A 21,520-nucleotide genomic window follows, 5' to 3' on the forward strand; every position below is an offset into this window, starting at 1 on the left:
AGAAGGGGTTCTCACAACAAATTTTTTGGTGGCCTTCGAGTGCGGTCACCAACTCTTGCTGGTGGCCAATATGACAATTTTTGTGAAAAACTTAATTAACTTTAGGAAAAACAAATAAATATGCACACATACCTGTCCAAATCATTGTAATTTATCTATGTAGGGGTTTTTTTTTTGCAGCCTCAATAATAATAACAATGTGCAGTTGTCTCTATTCTTTAGAAGACCTAACCAGAATAGAAACACAAATAAGGTGCTTTGCATGTTCTTGTCTTTTTTGTTGTTGTTTCTTTTGCTTTTTTGGCGTCTGTTTTTTTTTTTGTTTTTAAATAGAATTACTAGCTAGTAAGTCTGCCTCTGTGAAAAGTGATATTTGTATGTTTGTTAAATCACTTTTCACTGCCGTTTGTTAATATCACTTTGCTCAGCAGCAGACTTGTTAGCTAGCTGGGAGGCAGTGAAAAGTGGTATTAACAAACATACAAATATCAGGTTTCAGAGTAGCAGCCGTGTTAGTCTGTATCTGCAAAAAGAAGAACAGGAGTACTTGTGGCACCTTAGAGACTAACAAATTTATTAGAGCATAAGCTTTCGTGGACTACATCCGAAGAAGTGGGCTGTAGTCCACGAAAGCTTATGCTCTAATAAATTTGTTAGTCTCTAAGGTGCCACAAGTACTCCTGTTCTTCTTTTTATACAAATATCAGTTTTCGCAGCAGACTTACTTACTCAGCCCTGGCAAGCTGGGAGACAAAGTAAGCCTTGGATGGGGAGGTGAGTAGGGAGGCCTTGGGGGCTAGGGGTGATCGGATGGATGGGTCAGGGACTGGGGAAGGCAGCAGGGGCCAGAGGCGATGAGGGGGGTGGTGAGCCTGAAGCACAGTGGCTGGAGCCTGCCGCCACATGGCTGAAGCTTGCCGCCCGCCACCCCGGGCTGAAACCGGAAGCCTGAGCCCCACCACGCATGGAAGGTGGGGAACTCACACCGGCTGTCTGTTCTTCCAGCGTTGTGGGTGCAAAGCCCAACCCCTACTTGCAGACCCAGGGTAGGGGCCAATGGTTTGCCCCCTCTCACCTCCCAATCACTGCCCAGGTGTCTGTGGCTGCAAGAAAAGCCTCTGGTGGCCGTATGCGAGAAATGCTGTGTTCTGCAAGCAGTTGCTGAGCATTGTATCAAAAGAGAAAGAAGCTCTAGGATGGAGCAACTGTTCTGAGGTTGTTTTTTCCAGTCCTTTCTTTTTCTTTTTCTTTTTCTTTTTTTCTTGGTATACATATCCGTGCAGTCTGTCCTCTGGAGCCCCACATTCAAATGCCTTGCTCGAGGCGATGAATTTGGGGAATCGCTATCAAGCACAAGGAACACCTTAACTCTGCATTTCTTTTAGCTTTGGATCATTTAAGTTATACCTTTTATGTTACCTTTTTATAATTGGACCTCTGTCTTTATTGAGAGATTTTTAACTATATTTTCAAAGATTGTGCTAAAAATCTTATTAAATAAAAGTTTTGAATCCCAGGAAAAAGACTGCTGTTTTATGTTAAAAATCACAATGTTTTATGTCAGGAGATATACTAATTTACACAAGTATGTGGTGTGTATTATCATGGCTTCTGTCAAGGATAATCTTATTTTGGGGATATCTTCTTTCACAGATGTAGTTTGTTCTAACTTACTGGTTGACCTACTACAGGTCCAGGTGAATTATTTTGAAAACTTCAGCTTACTTTTTCTGGTCAGTCTGTTATTCTGCCAAGAGCATTTTTTTCTTGGTTTCAATTAAAATAATATGATTCTGCTTACTGAAGCAACCTCTGCCCTCCTCCCCGCCCTCCCCCCCGCAAAGCATCTTGTGGTCAACTATGCTTGATTTGCTGAGGCAGTTCCAATCAGGACACGTCTCATTTGGACTAATAGCCTATTTTTATGTTTTTCTTTACTTTCATATTATTTTGTTCCGTGTTTAGATTTTATGTAGACTAGGATTGTGTTTCATCAGTTGTAGTGTTATGCTGCAGATTGAGTCCTCATTATTTTTGTATGGAAGGCCAGATATCTAAAAACCTGCTTTTACAATGCACCTGAGGTGACTCAAGATCAGAACTTGAAAAACGTACCTGAAGCCTACTATCTCAGGACTAGCCTACTAATCAGTGTGAAAAGCAGCCATGTATTCATATCCCTTACAATTTAAATGAGTAAAACAGCTGACAATATGTTACAAATAGCTCAGTGGTTTGAGCATTGGCTTACTATCAGTGTGTGTCCTCTGCTAGGCAGCTGCTGCACATTACCAATTGTTCCTCTAGCATTCTGCTGCTATGTTTCACCAGTCTGCCCCAATTCATTGGTGACAGCAGCAGCAGAGTCCTTTGCTCTCTTTCTGAGACCCTTTTCTCATTATTCTCCGTACCTTTCTGCAAGGAAATAGCTTTAAATCCCGGAATTCCTCAATTTGGGCCTGATTTCAGAGCAGTGTAACAATATTCTGTATCTGGAGCAGTCCCTAGCGCTGCTTTCAGCTGTGCCTTGACCAGACGGACTGCAGCTGCTGTTTTTCACACTTGAATGCTTGCTTTTTAGCAGTTTGCACTTCCCCATCTCAGCACCTCTCTAGCTGGTTCCTATGAAGGCTGCAGTGCAGTAAGCTAATACTGCAGTAGACCTCAACATGTATAGAATCATAGAAATGTAGGGCTAGAAGGGGCCTCAAGAGATCATCTAGTCCATCCTCGGGCACTGAGCAGGATTAAATATATATGGACCAACTCTGACAGGTGTTTGTTCAACCTGTTCTTAAAAACCTCCAAAGATGGAGGCCTAAGATCATCCTGCCCCCTTCAACTGAACCATCTCCCTCTCATTTTAGTATTACTGTGGTCTATTGTTGCAAGTCCTCTCCAGAAAACCTTCAGCAGCATTGATGGAGAACTACTACTTCACCCTACTGCCATGAAACCCCAGTTACCTCCAAAAAAATTTCTATGGATTACAGTTTCTTTCCCTGGGATCATTGGTGACATTCCTGGTGCACTTCATCCCTTGAAAAGGGTGAACTCTCATTCTCTTCTTTGGTAATATGTGATTCAGACAACTGGAAATACGTTTTAACTTAGATGAGATAACCTAACCCTGCTTTAAACATTGAAGAGTCGGTGTCCCTTCATTTGAAGAGAAGTGCCCTGAAGATGATGCATAAGAAAGGCTTCAAAGTTGCTTATATAACTATCCCTGGAGACACTAGTCTGTTCTGACTAGATCCCTCCCAAGCACATAGTATCTGCTCAGAAAAAAACTACCGAGTTTAGCAGGATAAAATTTTCAAATTGTCCTTAGTGCCTCAGATTGGCTCTTTTCACACTTAGTGGGGCAGTCTGATATAAGTTCTGTTTGATGGCTTCAGACTGTTTGAAAGAGCATCAGAAACTTAATAAGATAATGCTCCTTCAATGTTATTTCAGAGTCAGTAGATCCAAATTTTGAACTTTGTTTCTGCAGACCATTTCAGAACAGATTCAACCAACTGTCCTTTAGCGCTGAGTACTCCATTGGTGCCAGATCACTTCTTTGCAAAATCCCTGCTAGAATATCCACTATGTATATAGAAGGTAGTAATTGGTCTACTGTAAGGGTGGCACTAGAAGCAGAAAGTTAAATGAAAAGGTCTCAAAATCCTATATCTCTAGCAGTATATGAGATCCAGCAAAGCTGAACTGGCAAACAGATTGGCAGAGTTAGAAGGAACTCTCCTCACGAGATTGGAAACTTAGAATACCTTCATTTACCTGACCCAGATGTGCTTCCTTCCACAAACAGATTTGTTTGCAAATTTTATCAAATATGAAAGTTCTGAACTTTTACTTTGTTCCAGACTCTTGACAACAGCAAGATTGGACAACTGCTTTCCAGTCTTGGGGGGAGGGATAGCTCAGTGGTTTGAGCATTGGGCTGCTAAACCCAGGGTTGTGAGTTCAATCCTTGAGGGGGCCACTTAGGGATCTGGGGCAAAATCAGTACTTGGTCCTGCTAGTGAAGGCAGGGGGCTGGACTCGATGACCTTTCAGGGTCCCTTCCAGTTCTATGAGATAGGTATATCTCCATTTATTATTATATTATTCACATGGGCTGGCCGGCAGAGAGACTTTGCTACCTTTTCCAGTAAAGACAAAAGATTGTTGATCCTCATCACCCGAAACTGCCCCTACAGACTATGTTTTCTGCATCTCGCAGGAACACCTGTCTCTGAATCATTGATATTCACACTTATGGAATCTTGTGTACCGAGCGAGCCCTTCTAACATGACAGTTCTCAACATTTTTGTTGAAATCTAGGAGGACATCTATTCTGGAAAAATACAAAGGGTCTGTAGGCCCTTTTTGTATGGTATTGCTCAGTGGAATATTAATTCCATGCAAATGTGTTGGGGTCTCTCTTCTCTAGTTTCATCAAAGGCCTTGTTCTTCAGCTACCTCACAGGTTAGGTTGTAGATTTGGGGAGTAACAGTCATTACTTTTTTGTCTCAAGTGTATACCTCCATTTTCATATTTCCACATCTTTGAAGGTTGTTCGTTCCTTTTTACTTTCTTATTCATTTATAAATATCTTTGACCTTTTATGTGCAGAAGCTTGGGTTTCAGTGTCTCCCAAAAAGCAAATGAAGCCACATCATTAAATCTTTTAATGATGTCAGTGCCCTACATATTTAGGGTCAAGCTGAGTGAATACATCAGTAGTCAATCCATTCGGACTTCCAGCAGTGAAAAGTTTACGGGTACAAGGTCCACTTTATCTTGAATATCCAACATGCTTCACTCTTTTGACTTGGCTGTTGAGCAGTTGAACTTGAAAAGGAGGAGGCTTATTAGACAATCCTGCACAGCTCAAAAATTAGCCACCTCTCTGACGTATTCAAGGAGTTAGAGATTCTTGCTCTTGTGTGATAGCGCAGGCACAGATCCTCTCCTGTCTTGACTAGATTAATGCTGGAGAATGGTAATGTTGGCTACATTTTTAATTCTGTTTTAATTTGCTTGAGTGAATTGAATATTCACAAGAATCAGGACTACCAATAGTACTGTCTGGAATCGGGTATGATGCAGATGAGTAATGTGTAATCTTCACCACTCAGTTCTGTCAATGGACCACATTCCTAACATCAAATGCTCGTGGGCCCCACTTGAGGCGAGTCTGCCCTTCATGCCAGATTGTGTGGTGGGTTTGTGAAATGAACAGATCTTCACTAGAAATTAGGATAAATCCAGAATCCTCATTATTTTTCTCAATCACTGCAAGTGTTTTTTGAGACACATTTTCTATTTTCAAACTGAAAACTGAAGTTTAAACATTACACTTTGGTCTGTTTGATACAAGTTTGTGGATGGAATGTATGCTTTGCGAGTAGCAGGATGTTAAATTGCCTATAGGGCATCACAGTGTAATTCTTAGGGGATGATGGAGAGCCCTTCTGTACTGCTGGGCAAGATGGTTTGGCTTCTTTGGCTATTTAATTGGACAATTAGAACATTAGGGACAGAGCTGACCCAGAGCCTAATTAGCTAAAAAGCCTAACTGAGGTGGAACTGAGCCTCCCCCTCAGCATGATGAACTACTGCCTATTTCCTACTATGTTTTTGCACTATTAATGGTGGCAGTGTCTAAGCCCATACACCCTGACTCATGCTCTAGTGTCAGAGTGGGTGTGGAGGTGATTGCCCCCCTATAAGTATGTTTAACTACTCCTCTTCCTTCCTTCACATGCAATAACAGCGGCCCAAGAAGAGCCAAAAAATTCTCCTTCCTCTCCCTTGTGATGATAAAGCTGTTCTGGTAGCCTGGGGCAGTGGTGGCAGGAGAGACAGACAGCACATACAAAAAGGGGGAAGTGGAAAAGAGAGAACACAGTGAAAGGAGGCATTTTCAGGAGAGGGATCAGGCACAAAAAATGGTGGGGAGGGGATGGGGAAGAGAGACAGAGGAAGCAGTTTGATTCCTTTAAAGGGTAGGGGATGTATTAAGTTTCTTTTGGCTATCAATTCATATAACTACTGTATCACCCCGTTATATTGGTAGTCAAAAGACAACCACAACCTATTTGAAAAAGTGTGTGTGTGTGTGTGTGTGTGTGTGAGAGAGAGAGAGAGCTAGATTGATCTCCTTTAGCTTATTACCACAAAGATGAAGTATTGAAATCCCTGGACAGTACTTACAAGAAAGGCATGTGTTGTTGACTCTATTTTGTAAAACCTTTCTTTTTTTTTTTTTTAAATGTCAAGTAAATTTTTAAATAATTTGCCCATTTGTATATATTCACTTGCTATACTTCTCTTTATAGGCTATTGCACTTAAGCATGAATATTGAAGACAAACTTGGAGGATTATTTCTTAAATGTGGTGGCATAGACCAAATGCAGTCATCCAGGGCTATGGTAGGGATGGGTGCAGTATCTGACCAGTCTTCAGTATCTGGGGAACGGCAAGCAGCAGTGCTTCAAGATCGGACTATGGCACATCAAGAAATTCTTGCAACAGATGAAGTGTTACAAGAAAGTGAGCTTCGACAGCAAGAGATGATTTCACATGATGAACTCATGGTCCATGAGGAGACGGTAAAAAATGATGATGAGCTGGAGGCTCAAGATAGACTTCCTCAAGGGCTACAGTATGCAGTCAATGTTCCTGTAAGCATTTTATTCATGAAATATTGCACACTCATTTAGGAAGCATGGTTTGGTAATGTTGTTGTGTTATGTTAGGAATATATTAATGAGTTGTTTGCATTTTGATTATAAAAATATGTATTAATAATAGATGCTATTTATGAAAATGTCTTTAGCTGCTGACTGGGTGAAATTCATCTCAGTTAGAGGGCCGACAAAAGACCCTATACATCATTTAAACCAAGCTTCATGAGCTTAAGTGTGGTTTTAAAAGTGTGTTACAACCTTTTGTAGGTCATTTGCATTGAGGTGAGTTTCACCCAGTTATATTTCATTTTTATAATAAGCATTTATTTATACAAAAATGGATAATGATATTGTTTTTGTTACTATATGAATTGACTGGTTAACATTAAACACTTAAAAAAACCACACAATAATACATTTTAAAGAGCAAATATAAACCAGGATAAGTAATATTTAAAGAGCCTGGATGATTTATTTGTTTTATGCAAAGCACATTTCCTTTTGCCACCTGAAGCATTTCTGTACATGTTTTTAAAGTATATCTCATATAGAAATTTAGCATTTGATAGCTATTGCTTGCATTCATGCTGCAGGTCAAACATATAACACTTTGTAGATGCCCATATATGTCTTCCTTGATATTTAATAGAAAGTGTCTTCCATCCATCATAGGGAGAATAAAAATGGCTTCTATTTGAAAATAATGCATATTACTGTAAAGTTTGGGTGTTTACTGAAATGTCAGTGATTTAAAAAGACAAATTATATAGGTGTAAAAAGAAAGAATGGCCTTTTTCAACTGGAGTTTTGTTAAAACACTGTACATTGAGAGGGCTTTCCTTTTAACTGAAGTTCAGAGATTGTTGGGAAGTTTAGAAAACATACTAGGAACATTTAAGAATATGATCTTTAATAAAGTTGATATTAGATCAAGAAGTATTAATGGGAAAAAAGTTCATTCTCTGTATTTTGGGGGTCTTTTTAAAATTTTTTTTAGCTCAAATATATAGTAAATTAATCTGTTTCTGTTAAATCCTGGCATTGACAATACAACAGGCAAAAGTAATATAGGTATGAAACAAATGGAAGAGTGATTATATGCACATATGAGAGATTTTGATATACACTAGGAGTCACAAGGAAACACTACAGGTCAGAAAGAAAAGCCTAAATTTTTTTGGATGAATGAAGAGGTACAGCAAACTGTAAATCTGTATAGAATTATTTCCTTTCTGCATTTAAGATATTGATTACTCCCTTTTTGTTAAATTTCTGAAAGAATGAAACCATGGGGCAATCCCTTCAGAAAAAATCTTAGCCTTTGTTTCAGCCGTTTGTCATCTGAAAATGAAAAATTGCTCTTTTGTAATGAGAGCCTCACCTGAAACTGGCACTTTGTATCTTAACAGATCAGTGTAAAGCAAGAAATTACTTTTACTGATGCATCTGAACAACAGAAGAGAGACAAAAAACAAATACGAGAGCCAGTAGATTTGCAGAAAAAGAAGAAAAGGAAACAGCGTTCACCAGCAAAGGTAAGACGGATTTTGGAAAAACCAAGCTTGAAAAGAACCTGTAGATTTGCTATGACTTTGATTTCATTAGAATTTGAAGTAGTTATGTCTGAAGTTGTTTTATTTGCACAGTAAAGATGTAACTTTGGAGCTTTCCAGAGTCCAGAGAAGACCGTGATATAAGGCATTCATAGTGTGTTTCTTTGAACTCCTTTTAGCAACATGAACCTTTGACATACTTTAACATCTGTCTCTCCAGGCAGTTCCCTTTCCAAATATATTTTTTTTAAATTATGAGTCAGTAGTTTTGTGGACAAGTTATAAATCATTGCACTAGGTTCATCTAATAATAGTTGTACCTTTCTATGATCCTGAGAATTATTGTGTGCCTTATGCATCGAGAACAGTTTAAAAACAAATCTAAAATGAGTTTTCAAAATTTTTAAAAAGTGTTCATCCATAAATTTAGTAAAATAACCTGCTGGTAGAGAGCATTCCTAAAATTTAAGTGTCTTTGTATATATTGTACTCTTGGAGGAATTCTGCGCTGCTGCACGCATGCAGAAACATGTCCCTGCGCAGATTCTCTTTGCTTTTCTGCAGAAAAATGGTTTCTATGGGGAACCAAAGAGAAGCTGCACCAATGCTCACTCACCCCTCTCTGGCAGGGTCTGTTTGAGCAGTCAGGGGAGAGGAAAGTCACCGCGGGGGGCGTGTCTGACTGCCCCAGGATGTTAGTCCCGGCTGGGCACAGGAGGGAGGACGACGACAACAGAGACAGAGTTCCCCCTCCCCTGCCTGGAGCAGCCAGCAATGGGTCAGATCAACCCTAGAAACTTTCCCTGGCTGTAGGAAGCTCTGTACTGCGGGCGGAGAGTTGGACGGAGGGGCTGGGTGCAGGGGGTGAGGCACAGCGATGTGTGTGTGTGTGTGTGTGCGTGTGTGTGTGTGCGCGCGTGCAGATGCATGGGAGTTGCGTGGACAGGAAGCACTCCCCCTACAGTGACCCTTTCCCCCCCCCCTTCCTGGTCCCATTACTCCTCAGCTATTGTACGGGGAGCTGCTCCCCCTGTCCGCCCAACCCCTGTGCATCTGAACCCCCCTGCACCAAAATCCTTCCTGCTGAGCCTTACCCCCGGCATCGGGAGCTCCTCACAACCGGACCCCCACCCCACTGAGCCCCAAACAGCTGCACCCTGACCACCACCACACCAAGCCCCCCCCCCCCCCCAGCACCCATACCCCCTGTTGAGCCCTAACTTCCTTCACCTGGACTCCCCTGTTGTCTTATTCCCCCTGCACCCAGAACCCTCCAACAACCCCCTTTGCATCCAGATCCCTCCTGGAACCCCCACCGAGCTGCCCGCACCAAATTGTACCACACAGAACCCTGGTACTCTTGAGGGAATTCTGCACCAAAATTTAAAAATTCTGCGCCAAAAAAATAAATTTTTTAAAATTCTGCATAATTTTATTTGGCAAAATAACACAGTAACACAATAGCAATATAATCTCACAATTTTCAATTATTTTGGTAAATCATTTCCAAATACTTGTCAGCAAATAATTGAAAATGGTGTGATTATGTTGTTTTAACAAAATATGCAGAATTTTGCAGAATTTTTAATTTTTTGGCACAGAATTCCCTTACGAGTAGTATTCTTATTTGTGTTAGAAGTTCTCATGATAACTGTTCTGCATTATTTTGAGAATTTGTTTTCCAGATCTATTGTCAAGAGGGATATAGCAATTTACCCATCTGCCTGTGTCACTGGGTAGCCTGCCCTTTAAATGTAGTGGCACATAGGGGTCAGCCCACTCTGCCAGATGGCGTGGCCTTTTAAGATTTTGAATGGTCCTATATATAGAATATAAGGACTGTCCTAAAAGATATTGATAGAGAGGAAGTGGTTCCAGGAGTAAGTAGTGCTTGCAAGGAAATTCCATCACTGTGTCTTTAAGGGCGGGGAGTCTTGGAGAGAGGGTGGGGCCAGGCTCTCCTACCATCCATCCAATTGGGGATGAGCTGGGAGATGCAGACCAGCATAAATGCTCTCTCCTCCCTCATAGCTGGGCGGACATCAGCAAGAGAAGGCTGGTCTGCTGAGACTTCTCAGCATGGGGACTAATTAGGGGGGAAAGGGGCCAGCTGAGGGAGAATCTGACTAGGGTCCGACAGTTGTCTAACTTATAGCTTAGCTCCAAGGAGGAAAACTGGGGACTCCTGCGTAAGGAGGGAGAGAGAGAGAGGCTGAAAGGTAACCCATCAGAGACTGTGAACAGGGAGTACCTTTCATTAATTTTGGGACTTTTGTTTGGACTGGTTACCTCAAGAGAGATTGAATTTAGAGTGATCCAGCCAGAGGGCTGAGCCACATGAACCTCAGGAGATACAGAAACTCCTGGGGAGGAGAAACTGAGGCAGGGAGTGCCTGCAGTGCCACAAGGGGGTCCTGAAGGACGGTATTGCCCTGTGACAGTCTGAGAGCTTAGATTTCCCTATATCAAAGGGGCACGTTTTTGTTAAGACAAAAACAGGATCAGCTATCCAAATGGGGGCTGCAGCAATGTTTTGCCCCCTTCTACTAAAACCCAAGCTAATTATTTATTTTATTTGGATTTATGCAACAATTAAAATAAAGCACTCAGGTGCTGTAGCAATTAAGTAAAATCACAGTCCCATAAAGAGGACCACACAATAGCATAAAAATAAGTGTATTCAGGAAACAGCCCAGGCCAGCAAATAAATTAAAGCAGCAAATCTCCTCTGCCCTCTCTACCTCCCCCTCCCCACCCCCCCCGGGCGCAAAAAAACCCCTCCTGAAACAAAACAAGCCTTTTCATTTTTCCCAGGGTTACCTATCCCATAACCTTCCCCACAAATCTTCTTAGATAGATGGCGTTTGTGGCATGCCTGAAGGGCTGACAGATTATAGACAGAGTTTGGGAGCAAGTTCCAGGCTTTTGGGTCCCTGATGGCAGCACACCTCTCTCTTTTATAATGAAGGGCATCCGGCTTGAATGCCTCACCCTTTCTCCTCAGAGACCACATCTGTGGGAGTATTGTTTGATGGGAGAAGTGGGTGTCCCTCTTCTATAAGACTTCTCGGGCATTCATGTATGCTTCCTTCCTCTATCTCCCTGTCTGCCTGTTCCATTCTTTTGAGATGAAGAGGGATTGAAAAACGTTGAGGAAAATCCTTGAGCAGGTTTTGTATCAATCTTTTATTGGCTCGTAAGAATAGGAAGGGCAGGAAGAGCAGAAGGATTGGCATGGCATAATCCCAGCATATTGGTCTTGATTTGCTGTCAATCCAACAGCTGAGTTTTAAGTGGGGAGGTCACTTAATACATTGAAATATTTTCAGTACTATTTTCCTTTTATTAATTGTCTACTTGAAAAATCTAGTTTTTATTCATTTTTACCCCCATTATTTTTTGGACTACATTTTGGTGAAACCGCATTGGCAAAACTGATTTTCTTCATTTAAGAGGAGCTACAATGCAGTTAATTAAAAAGATTCCAGAATTTAGAGGGAAAAATGGAGGAATATGAAATATTTTTTCTGTTTTCAGCAGTTATTTTAAAATGTCAATAATATACATAATACATGTGATAAAATTTAATTGTTTTATAAAATATACTTTTATATCTAACAGCGTCAGTTTAAGTAGTAGCATATTGTTACAGAACATAATTTTATAAGCATTGGACTTCACAGGTCTGTAAGGCCCCTGCAAACATATGAATGTGCTTATAGATAAACATGTGAGTAATCCCATTGGTTTCAAGTGTGTGTGCTAGATCAGAGCTTAAACTGTCTGTGAAGTCTGCTGTAGCAGAACGAGCAGGTAAAATTGGAACATTTTTCAAAGTAGGTCCTATAATAACAGTTAATACTGAGTTTATCAATGATCGCAGAGCAATAGAATGGCTCTTTTTTGCTTGCTCTGTTAAAATATGCTGGCTATTTAGAGTGACAGTATGCTTTCCTCCTCAGTTTTTATAGTTAGAGAGCTAATCACTATTTATTTGAGATTATTTCGTTATAACACATTATTATAACACTGTTTTCGGTCACCTAAAACTTTCTGAAAATTTCATTTGTTGGGCTGCCATTTTCCTGCTGGTCTCTTTCCAGTGGTGTTATTTTGGGGCAAGTTTGAGCAAAACTGTACTGAGCTGTATCAAATGGGGTGTGGAAATGAACTTTTCCTAGTTTTTAAAAAATTCTTGCAACTTTAAAAAAAAATCTACTATGGTCATCAAAATTATTGAAAGTAGAAAGCTGAATTTGGCAGGGAGATCTTCTCAAGGGATACACTAAGTGAGGAAGGGCTCTGTAAGATGAACGAGTTAGGAGGGGTCCAAGGTGGGTTTTTGTTTTTGTTTTTTTATCATCTCCACGTTACAGAATATTGGGAGAGGTTGTCTTGTGGCCAGTTAGCATAGAAAAGTGATATAAAAGCCTGCTAAGTACTGTACCATGACATTATATCAAAGAATTAGAAAGCAAGGCTAAGGGAATAGAATGGAAAATAACTAAACAATTAAAGAGTTACTTTAATACTTCTGTACTGACATTTTATATGTAACTGGACAGGGGTACAGTTTTATTAGTCCAGTCTTATTTTTAGCTGTGATGTGCAGTAGCAGACAGGTTATGTGGTTACTCAGGGATAAGCTTTTATACATCTTGACAATCATACATTCTTGCTTTATTTCCACAAAGATCATACAGCATTCCACTTATCCTTTAAAATATGATCATCCATGGTGCTGTGCCAAAGATGATTTGGTTACTTTACCTCCTTCCCAACAGATGGAGAAAGTAAACACTGACATTTAAAGTGACTCCACTCTGAATAGGAAAGCTGTAAGCTGGTTTTCTATCAATTGCTTTTGTCTCCAGCAGGTGGAAATATCTCTTGACAACTGATGATACACAAGTTTGGAACAGGCGGTTGTTGCAAATGTAAAACCAAAATCCTGTCGGTGTAGATTTATAGAAGTTAACACTATTTTTACCTGAAATATTTGAATTTTCTGCATTACAAATTTATTTTATGTTTTGTTTTGTAGTTAATAAAACATCTTTAGTGGGTAGTGTTAGAACAAATTTTACTTTTTTTTTTAAAATAGATCCTTACAATAAATGAGGATGGATCACTTGGTCTGAAAACCCCCAAATCTCATGTTTGTGAGCATTGCAATGCTGCCTTTAGAACCAACTACCATTTACAGAGACATGTCTTCATTCATACAGGTACTGCTTAACTTCACTTGTCTTTTCTACTATATAAAGATCTGTTTACTCACAGTAAAAATGTTTTCAGCTCTATGCGAATTTCAGTTCTAAGAGTGTAGGTTACTTGGCATCTAAGCTTAGTGATTCCATGCACCAAAGTGTCAAAAGAATACCAGAAAAAATATCAACATATGTTCATTAAACTGAGGATATAACTGTTTACAAGGTTTCTTTTCTTTCTTTATCAGAAAGTAATGGGTTGACTTGTAGCCTAAGTGCCAAAATTGACCCCTTTGTAAAATGTGCTCTAGATGCTTATCTGCCTGATGAGGTATCTCTGGTTCAGAGAAATGAAAAAGGTACTTACCATTATAATAGCTTGCCGGAACCCAAAATGCAGACTTATGCCAGCATCATGATTGATTTTGTTCTTGAGGAAATTACAGCCATTTCAGCTTCAACTCCTCCATGTTTTTGTTAATGTGACTCATGGGGAGAATTTTGAAGTCCGTATAGTTAGTAGGGATACATTTTTTGGTATTAGACTATTTTGGAATTCGCTCAGATGCTGGTTTCTTATAGACAACTATTTTATTCCTCAAAGTAATCATCAGAAACAACAGTTTGTAGTTATTAACTTATGGATGTGGAATTATATTGTTCAAGGTGAAAAACCATTTCAGTGCAGTCAATGCGACATGCGTTTCATACAGAAGTACCTGCTACAGAGACATGAGAAGATTCATACTGGTGAGTATAGTGCCTTGAGTATCTTTATTGGCGTGCTTAAAGAACTGTTTCCCAAATCAGGTCAGGTTTCCAATAATAAGTGTGCAGCTTAATATCCTGTTGGAGTTTGTTTTGATTTTAACATATATGATACAAAACATTTAGAAGTGATTTTAGTTCTGTGCTTTAGCCTTGCTTCTCTTTTCTTTGGCTGCAAAGTGAGTGTAAACTGTAGTGAGCAAATGTGGGAATTAAGTATTCTTCTTAAAATAGTCCCACAGTGGCAAATCATAAAGTTTATTTAACAACCCATGATTTTTTTCAATCTTCTCTTTTGTCATATAAAACTGACTTTTTCACTGGGGTCTTCATAGCTTAGAAGATTGCTTATTTCTTATTGAATTAAAGGAAAACTATCAGGACTGTAATGGCCAAAATGCCTAACCCTCGAGGTATTAGCATCAGCATTACTTTTCACTCTATTTTAAAAGTTTTAATGCAGAATTATTCTAATATATTTTAAAATATTTTATATGTATATATATATAATAGGTCAAATAAGGCCCAAATTTTAAAACAAATGAGTTAGTTTATGCGCATTTGTTTATTTTTGTCTTATTGCAATGTGCAAAACCACATTCTCTAACAGGTTTGGCTTTATTGGGTTTTTGGCATTTTGGTGCATGGCCTTTCAATCCCTCTGTAAATATTTTGTGATATGGTCCTTTTGGACTGGATGCCAATTTCTCAGCCTCTTTTACAGAAAAGCAGAGCTGGTGAATGTGCACAGTGTTTCTTGGCTGTAGCATTTAAATGGATATGAATGCTACTAATGTGAAGGTGTGTGTATGAAAGTTGAGAAAGTTAAAAATTCTGCAAAATGAATTTTTGAGCAGTGTACAGAGAGTTACATGCACAAGTACCCTGTTGTTAATGGGATGTCAGTGTCTTATGTTGCCATGAATCCAGACTTAGTAGGTTTCCTTTGGCCAGTCAGCCACAGAAAAGTCCCGCATTCTTTTTCTGTCCAATGGCTTTGCTCTATTCCTAGTTTTTCCTCTGGCTCTGAATTGGTGAACTTCACTCTGGAGAAACTGCTGCCTTCACTCTCTGTAGATATTATTCTTGTCAAGAATGGATCACCCCCCCCCCCCCAAGAGAGAAAGCTGCTATGTTGCTTTTAGTGTTGGTTTGTTTGTTTATGCCAACTCTTGCATAGGTGTGTTAGTCTTTTGTGTATAAGAGAAAAAAACTGCAGTCTTAACAAATTAACCTTACTGTTTGCTGAACTTCTGGAAAAATATTTTCCCCCTCTCCTCAGCCTCCTACTGACTTGCATAGTTTGGTAATTTTCTCTTGGAACTGGAATAGAGGATTCTAACACCATTAGAACACTGGTGTTTCCCAGATGACAGTTAAATGAGTGCTTAGGACAATCTCCACTGGGGTAATTCTCTGCTTTACTGAGCATGCAGTCAGTAGGGCTGCCTTGCAATCTTAATAAGTCCCAGTGAGCTGTGATTATTATATTTATACGGCCTATTTGAAAAAAAGGAAAGAACTTTTTTGGTTGTCTTAAAAAGTTTTCCAAAGTTCATTTAGTAAATAAATAGAAAATGTAGTGATGGAACCTCTGGACCTGTGTTATACAGGAGGCCAGACTAGATGATCACAGTGGTCCTTTCTGGCTTTATAATCTGTGGATTTTGGTGTCCTGCCCCAATTTTAGCTTGGCTCCTTACAGTCTACATACCTAAAAATCCTTCTGTATTTTAATTTAGATATGGTATTCTTTACCACTGGTCCTAAATTGTTGTCTAGTGTTGCGGTATGCTATTCAACAGTTGCATACTGGGATCTTCCAAATAATTTACATTTTAAGATTGCCTTCTAGGGCTGGAAGGTGAATACTGTCTCCATGATTTTACTCTGGAAAAAAAAAAAAAGTATTTTCCTTGGACTTCAACTTCAGTACTGCCATAGATTCTTTATAGTCTGTAAAGGGTGAGAATTCATGGGAAGTATTTCTGCCTAGCTCTCCCTTTCTCTTTTGTAAACAGTTTTGGTTTTCTTCATTTCCCAATTCTCAAATGCAGTAGGTCTGATTTGTCTTTATTGCTAGTGAAATGATCCTATATTGTTTTTCAACTTTGGTACAGTGTTCAAAAGATTAAATAGTAACAGAATTTTTTTTGCCTTTTTAAGATTTTTATCCATTCTCCAACTACCTGTATTAAGATTGCTGAAGACAACACTAACACAGTCAGTAGTCCCATTAATATCTTTGTAAAAGCAGGGAACTTAGAGGTGCTCCAACCAGTAGCAGTAGGTAGGGTTTCTGTTCTTGGAACTATTGCCTCAAATTAAATACTGTTCAAAGAAGGTAGGAAGTCATCAATCAACAGCCCTTATTCTGTGTAGGCAATTAACAAGTTGCATTAATACAAAATCATGTTACCTAGAAACAGCCACACTCGGGAAGAGGGTGATAACCATAAAGATCAGCTGCTAGTTGTAATTTTTATTATTTTGCTTGTTGCTAATGATACTGAGAATCAACATTCAGTTTGTGGGAGGAGGGAAAATCATAAGTAGACTACTACTTTGGTGTTCTTAGGTCACTGGCTCCTGAAGGGAACAACACCACAGGCTTTCTTCAAATCTCTTCTGCTTTGTTTTCACTGATGGAGATTTCTGCACCAACTCGCTACCTCTGCATTCTTGCCTCACGTCCTAATTCTTTAATCCAGCTCACTTCACATTTTGAGTAGACATTTCCCTAGTTTAAGAGAAGATTGTGTCTTAATGATCTTATCAATTCACATAATGTGTCCTGGTTCAAAAGTTGGATAGAATTTTTCAAAAAATAGATAAAGCAGTCTTGGGACTAACAAGACATCTGCCAAACATAATTGCTCTATCACTCTGCTTTGATGTTGCTTGCCTTTTCTACTCCTTTGTCTAAATTTTGTGTTTAGATTGTAAGCTCTTCCTAGGCGTTTGCTTGCATAACTGTTAAGCGTCCTGTTCACTACTCTTTGTAGCTGCACTTCATAAATACATTTTAGAATTAATATTAACAGACCTCCAGTACAGACACGTCCAAAACATCTGAGATGATTTTTCTTTTATACGATTTAGATCAATAACTTGCATAATATATTGTACATTCCATTTAAGTTATTCCTTTCCTGCTATATGCAGTCTTTTCCCACTCATTATCCCAGTTAAGGAAAATATGTCCTCACTCTTTCCCTAGTTTAAAGAAGATTGTGTCTTAATGATCTTTCAACTCACATAATGTGTCCTGGTTCAGAAGTTGGTTAGAATTTTACAAAAACGTCTACCTTCAGATTGCAGCTCTGTAAAATGGTTTACAATAGGCATCAGATCATCTTAAGAATAGAAGAATTTTCTGATACATTTTTAATACTTTTCTAACGTACTCATCCTTACAAAGATTTAAACCAGAGTTAACCGTGGTATTAACTTCACAGACTCACCTTCACAAGGCATTTCTTAATCTTATCTGGAAGAACATTATGCCACTCTGCTGAATAATATCATCTTCCTAGATGTAGCAGCTCATTTGGGAACAGTTTCTTCAAATCAAGATTCCTGCTCTTTCCAGTCAAGATCTATACAGAAATAATGTTTAGATTTGAAGGAATACTTAGTGTATACTCGCAAAGGCCCCAAATTCTCTCTTATGATCTGACCCATTCACACTTTTCAAATGTTGTAAAGGGGACAGATAACTGGCAGTGTAACCTACCAGCATATTTCCCCATCTCACCCCGCCGAGGGCCTACCCAGTTAGAGTAAAGCAGTGTAAGGGCTCTACAACAGTCCATTTATGGAGCCCCCGGGGCATGCTTAGGGGTGAGAAGTGTGTGAACAGAGCACTCTATGCTCCAGCCTTTACGGGCTGGCAGAATGACTTCTACAGGGATGTTAAAGCTAAAATAAGTTTGAGCTTTCTCTAGTGTTGTTCCCATTTGGGCTGCGGAGGCCCAAAATGTGGGAGGCAAAGCCACCTTTGCGCCAACCCCAGAGTTAGGTTTTAGAGGGGGACTTAAATGACAGTAGGGAGGGCATTTGGTAGTCAAGAAGCAGGAAGTTGTTCCAAAAGTAGGTACAATGTGATAGCACAAAATTGGAAATAGTAGGAAAGAGGAAAAGGAAACAGCAAGGAAAAAGGATTGAAAGCAGGATAGGGAATTATGGGAGTGACATGGAGTTTAAAACTAGAGCAGAAATATAGATGGGACAAAATTTTTAGGGCTTTGAAGGCAAAGGTGAAGTTTTTGAACTTGATTCAAGAAGCGGGTAGAATGTTAGGCAAAAATATAATAGTATGGTAAAAGTGGTATAAAAACCTAGATAAATAAGTTTGAAAGTACTGATCTGATTACAGTGAAAGTGGAGAGAAATCAAGAGATCATTTTAATAATGGCTAAACTGAGTAGACTGGAGTTGGAGAGGTACAAAGCTAGAAGGCCAGAGAGGAGAAACGTATGATATTCAATACAAGATATGACCATGTTATGAGCAAGTGGGTAGTGAAGAAAACCAGATTTTGGTGATGGTATTAAAAAGGAAGTAACAAAGGTTAGCAAGAGACTAGATGTGAAAGGAGGAAGGAGAGAACTCAAAGACGATACTGAGCTTGTGAGCCTGGGGGGAAGGAGCAGCAAAGAGCGCTCAGGATGGAAGATAAGTTCAGTTTTTGAGAGAATAAATTTGAGATGGCATCAGGCCATCCAAGAGGAGGTATCTGAGAAACACTGGAGATGCAAGACTCAGTAGCTGGCGTTGGAAGTTATCTGCATAAAGGTGAGAGATGAAACCGTGGTAGCTGATGGGGTCACCAAGAGAGACAATAAGATGATCTAAAAAGGTCTTTTCTTTTCTAGTTTCTATGAATCAAATTTCCATGGTTTTATTGTAGGTGTGTCTAATTATATAATTGAAGAAGAAGAATACTCAGAAAATTAAAATGTAAGCTTCAATAGTAGGCTACTTATAGTAGATGTAGAATCTGTTCACTACATGGATATTGGAAGGAAGGTTACATAGAATGTATACAGTTTTTTTTAATTCTGCATCATCTATTTGGAATTCTAAGTAATAATAACATAAAACTGCAGTACTATACAATTTTAGTGTCTTATATGAGGCTTTAGCCATGCCACTCTCATTTACATTAGAACTGGGATGTGGTTAAATTCCTCTATATTGAGTGGAAAATATACCTCTGAATATTAATAAATTCATAACTTGGTAATAATGAAAACAGATAACACAGTGTCACATAACCTCAGATAGAAAGGGTGGAACAATCTAAACCTTACTTCTAGAAACGAAGGAAGGATGCCAGTATTGTCTGCAATAAAAAACATTGTGGTGTTTTCCAGGACCAAAACCACTTTGGCAGATGCTGTCAGCAGAATTCCTGTTTTCTATCTCATTAAATCACAAGATTGCATAATAAATATTCAGAAAAAAGAACAATCAGTCACATCAACAATAAATAAGTTTGACATTGGAGAACAAAACGATAACCACATTCCAAATGCAGAGGCTTAGATATGGTTATTGAGAAGTGGTAGGACTGCTATATTATTTATGTCTCGATACTGTAATACCTATTTCCTGAAGAGATTTACGTCTATACAGAATCCACTCTGTATTATAATACCCAATTGGCCAAGATGATACTGGTTTAATATATATATATATTTTTTTAATTTAATTTTGCCCCAGTCTCTCTTCATTATGAAAGATGGAACTTTTTTCCTGGACAAATACCAGGATCTCAGTAATTTTTTCCTTTTAAAAAACTAGTTTATATGGGAATATGTGTAATTAATTAGGTATCAGGGGGTAGCCGTGTTAGTCTGTATCCACAAAAACAACAAGGAGTCCGGTGGCACCTTAAAGACTAACAAATTTATTTAAGGTGCCACCAGACGCCTTGTTCTTGTAATTAATTAAGTAATTCATTCATTCATAAAGAGTTATGTGCCATAGCTTTGCAGATTGTTTTGCAGTTATTAAAAAGACAAGATTTCTGCCTATTATTCTACAGTCTTGAAGCCTTAATATTACATCTATAATGCAAGAGATGTCCTGCTCTTCAGGTGAATTCCATTGAATAACAGTGAGTTCCTGTAAAAGAGAGACACTCTGCCAGACAGGTAGATTTTTGTTAGGCTTCATCAGACAAACATAGACAATGAAGATAGCAAAAGACAAAAGTTACAACAAAGAGAGATAATCAGGGTTATTTTATAATGTGAATGGATCTTTGTAAATTTTGTTTATTTTTAAATAAGAACAAATTAGGCGAAACGTATAGGTAGCACTGGAGTGGAAGTAGCATTCAGAATATGTTGTCTGAACAAATGAATAATGTGACAAAGGGAAAGACTTCCATTTCCATTTGCCAGAATGACTTTAACTACAGAGATTTGTTGTTTTTATATTTAATTACAAAAAGAAAAGGTCAAGTGAACATGCCTTTTACTTATTATTGGAACTATTCTAGAAATCAAACCAAAACGCTTAAATTGTTTAGGGCCATTATTTCAGCTTTTCATACAGATATGGAGAGAAAGAAGAGGGAGAACTATAGAAAATTACACAAATATTTTAAACATTTTTAACCACTGACATCTTGAAAATTTAAATTTCTTTTTTAGAAAATGGAGTAAAATGGTGCAAGGAAGGTGAAAGAATGTAGGCCTTGTCATCAGTACAGTCTTCTCATTGTCCTAAATATGTATTTTTGGCAACAATTCATCTTGAAATATATTTTTCTATCCATGCAATCTTTGGTAACACTTTGATGGATTTACAATACATATCTGCACGTAGGGAACAGAGATGGTAATAGAAACTGGTTACTTAAAATTTCCCCTTTTTTAATTAGAATTTATTGGTATAATATTCCCTTTTTGCTTTCCTTCATGGTATTCTTGACATATTAGTGAGTACTAGGAAAAATTGAGATTATATGAACGAACACAGATTGCCTTTTCAACAGGAGCATATTAAATCCTCTTCACCGTTACTTCCAGTAGAGGCTAGTAATATTTGCCAACGTTACCGTATGGAATAACCCTATGTTTTTCTGTTTTTATTTTGTTTAAACTATATTTTAATATAATGACTGTTTTTAGGTGAAAAACCATTTCGCTGTGATGAATGTGGTATGAGGTTCATACAGAAGTATCATATGGAAAGGCACAAGAGAACTCATAGTGGGGAGAAGCCTTACCAGTGTGAATATTGTTTGCAGGTAAGATGGTTAATTGAAATAATTCACATCGTTTTAAAAACT

At 38.6% G+C, this 21,520-nt stretch overlaps 1 protein-coding gene and 1 long non-coding RNA gene across 3 annotated transcripts in view; one reads left to right on the top strand and one right to left on the bottom strand.

Annotated features, from left to right (window-relative positions):
• ZNF148 (zinc finger protein 148) overlaps positions 1 to 21,520 on the top strand; it is a 50,483-nt gene that overhangs the window by 25,815 nt on the left and 3,148 nt on the right. Inside the window, exons 2-6 of one of the 2 annotated variants that reach the window (XM_054043920.1) lie at positions 6,332 to 6,677; positions 8,093 to 8,218; positions 13,341 to 13,464; positions 14,113 to 14,196; positions 21,360 to 21,478. In XM_054043920.1, coding sequence (XP_053899895.1) covers positions 6,348 to 6,677; positions 8,093 to 8,218; positions 13,341 to 13,464; positions 14,113 to 14,196; positions 21,360 to 21,478 — 783 coding nt within the window. In that variant the 5' untranslated portion in view covers positions 6,332 to 6,347. The remainder of the gene's footprint in view (positions 1 to 6,331; positions 6,678 to 8,092; positions 8,219 to 13,340; positions 13,465 to 14,112; positions 14,197 to 21,359; positions 21,479 to 21,520) is intronic. The other variant, XM_054043919.1, reaches the window with a different exon arrangement.
• On the bottom strand, positions 16,682 to 18,223 carry LOC128845343 (uncharacterized). The gene is made up of 2 exons (XR_008446648.1): positions 17,679 to 18,223; positions 16,682 to 16,954 (listed from the first exon to the last, which is right to left on the bottom strand). It is a non-coding gene; the product is annotated as an uncharacterized LOC128845343 (long non-coding RNA).

This window comes from Malaclemys terrapin, chromosome 11 (assembly GCF_027887155.1).
Source record: "Malaclemys terrapin pileata isolate rMalTer1 chromosome 11, rMalTer1.hap1, whole genome shotgun sequence".
Lineage (NCBI taxonomy): Eukaryota > Metazoa > Chordata > Testudines > Emydidae > Malaclemys > Malaclemys terrapin.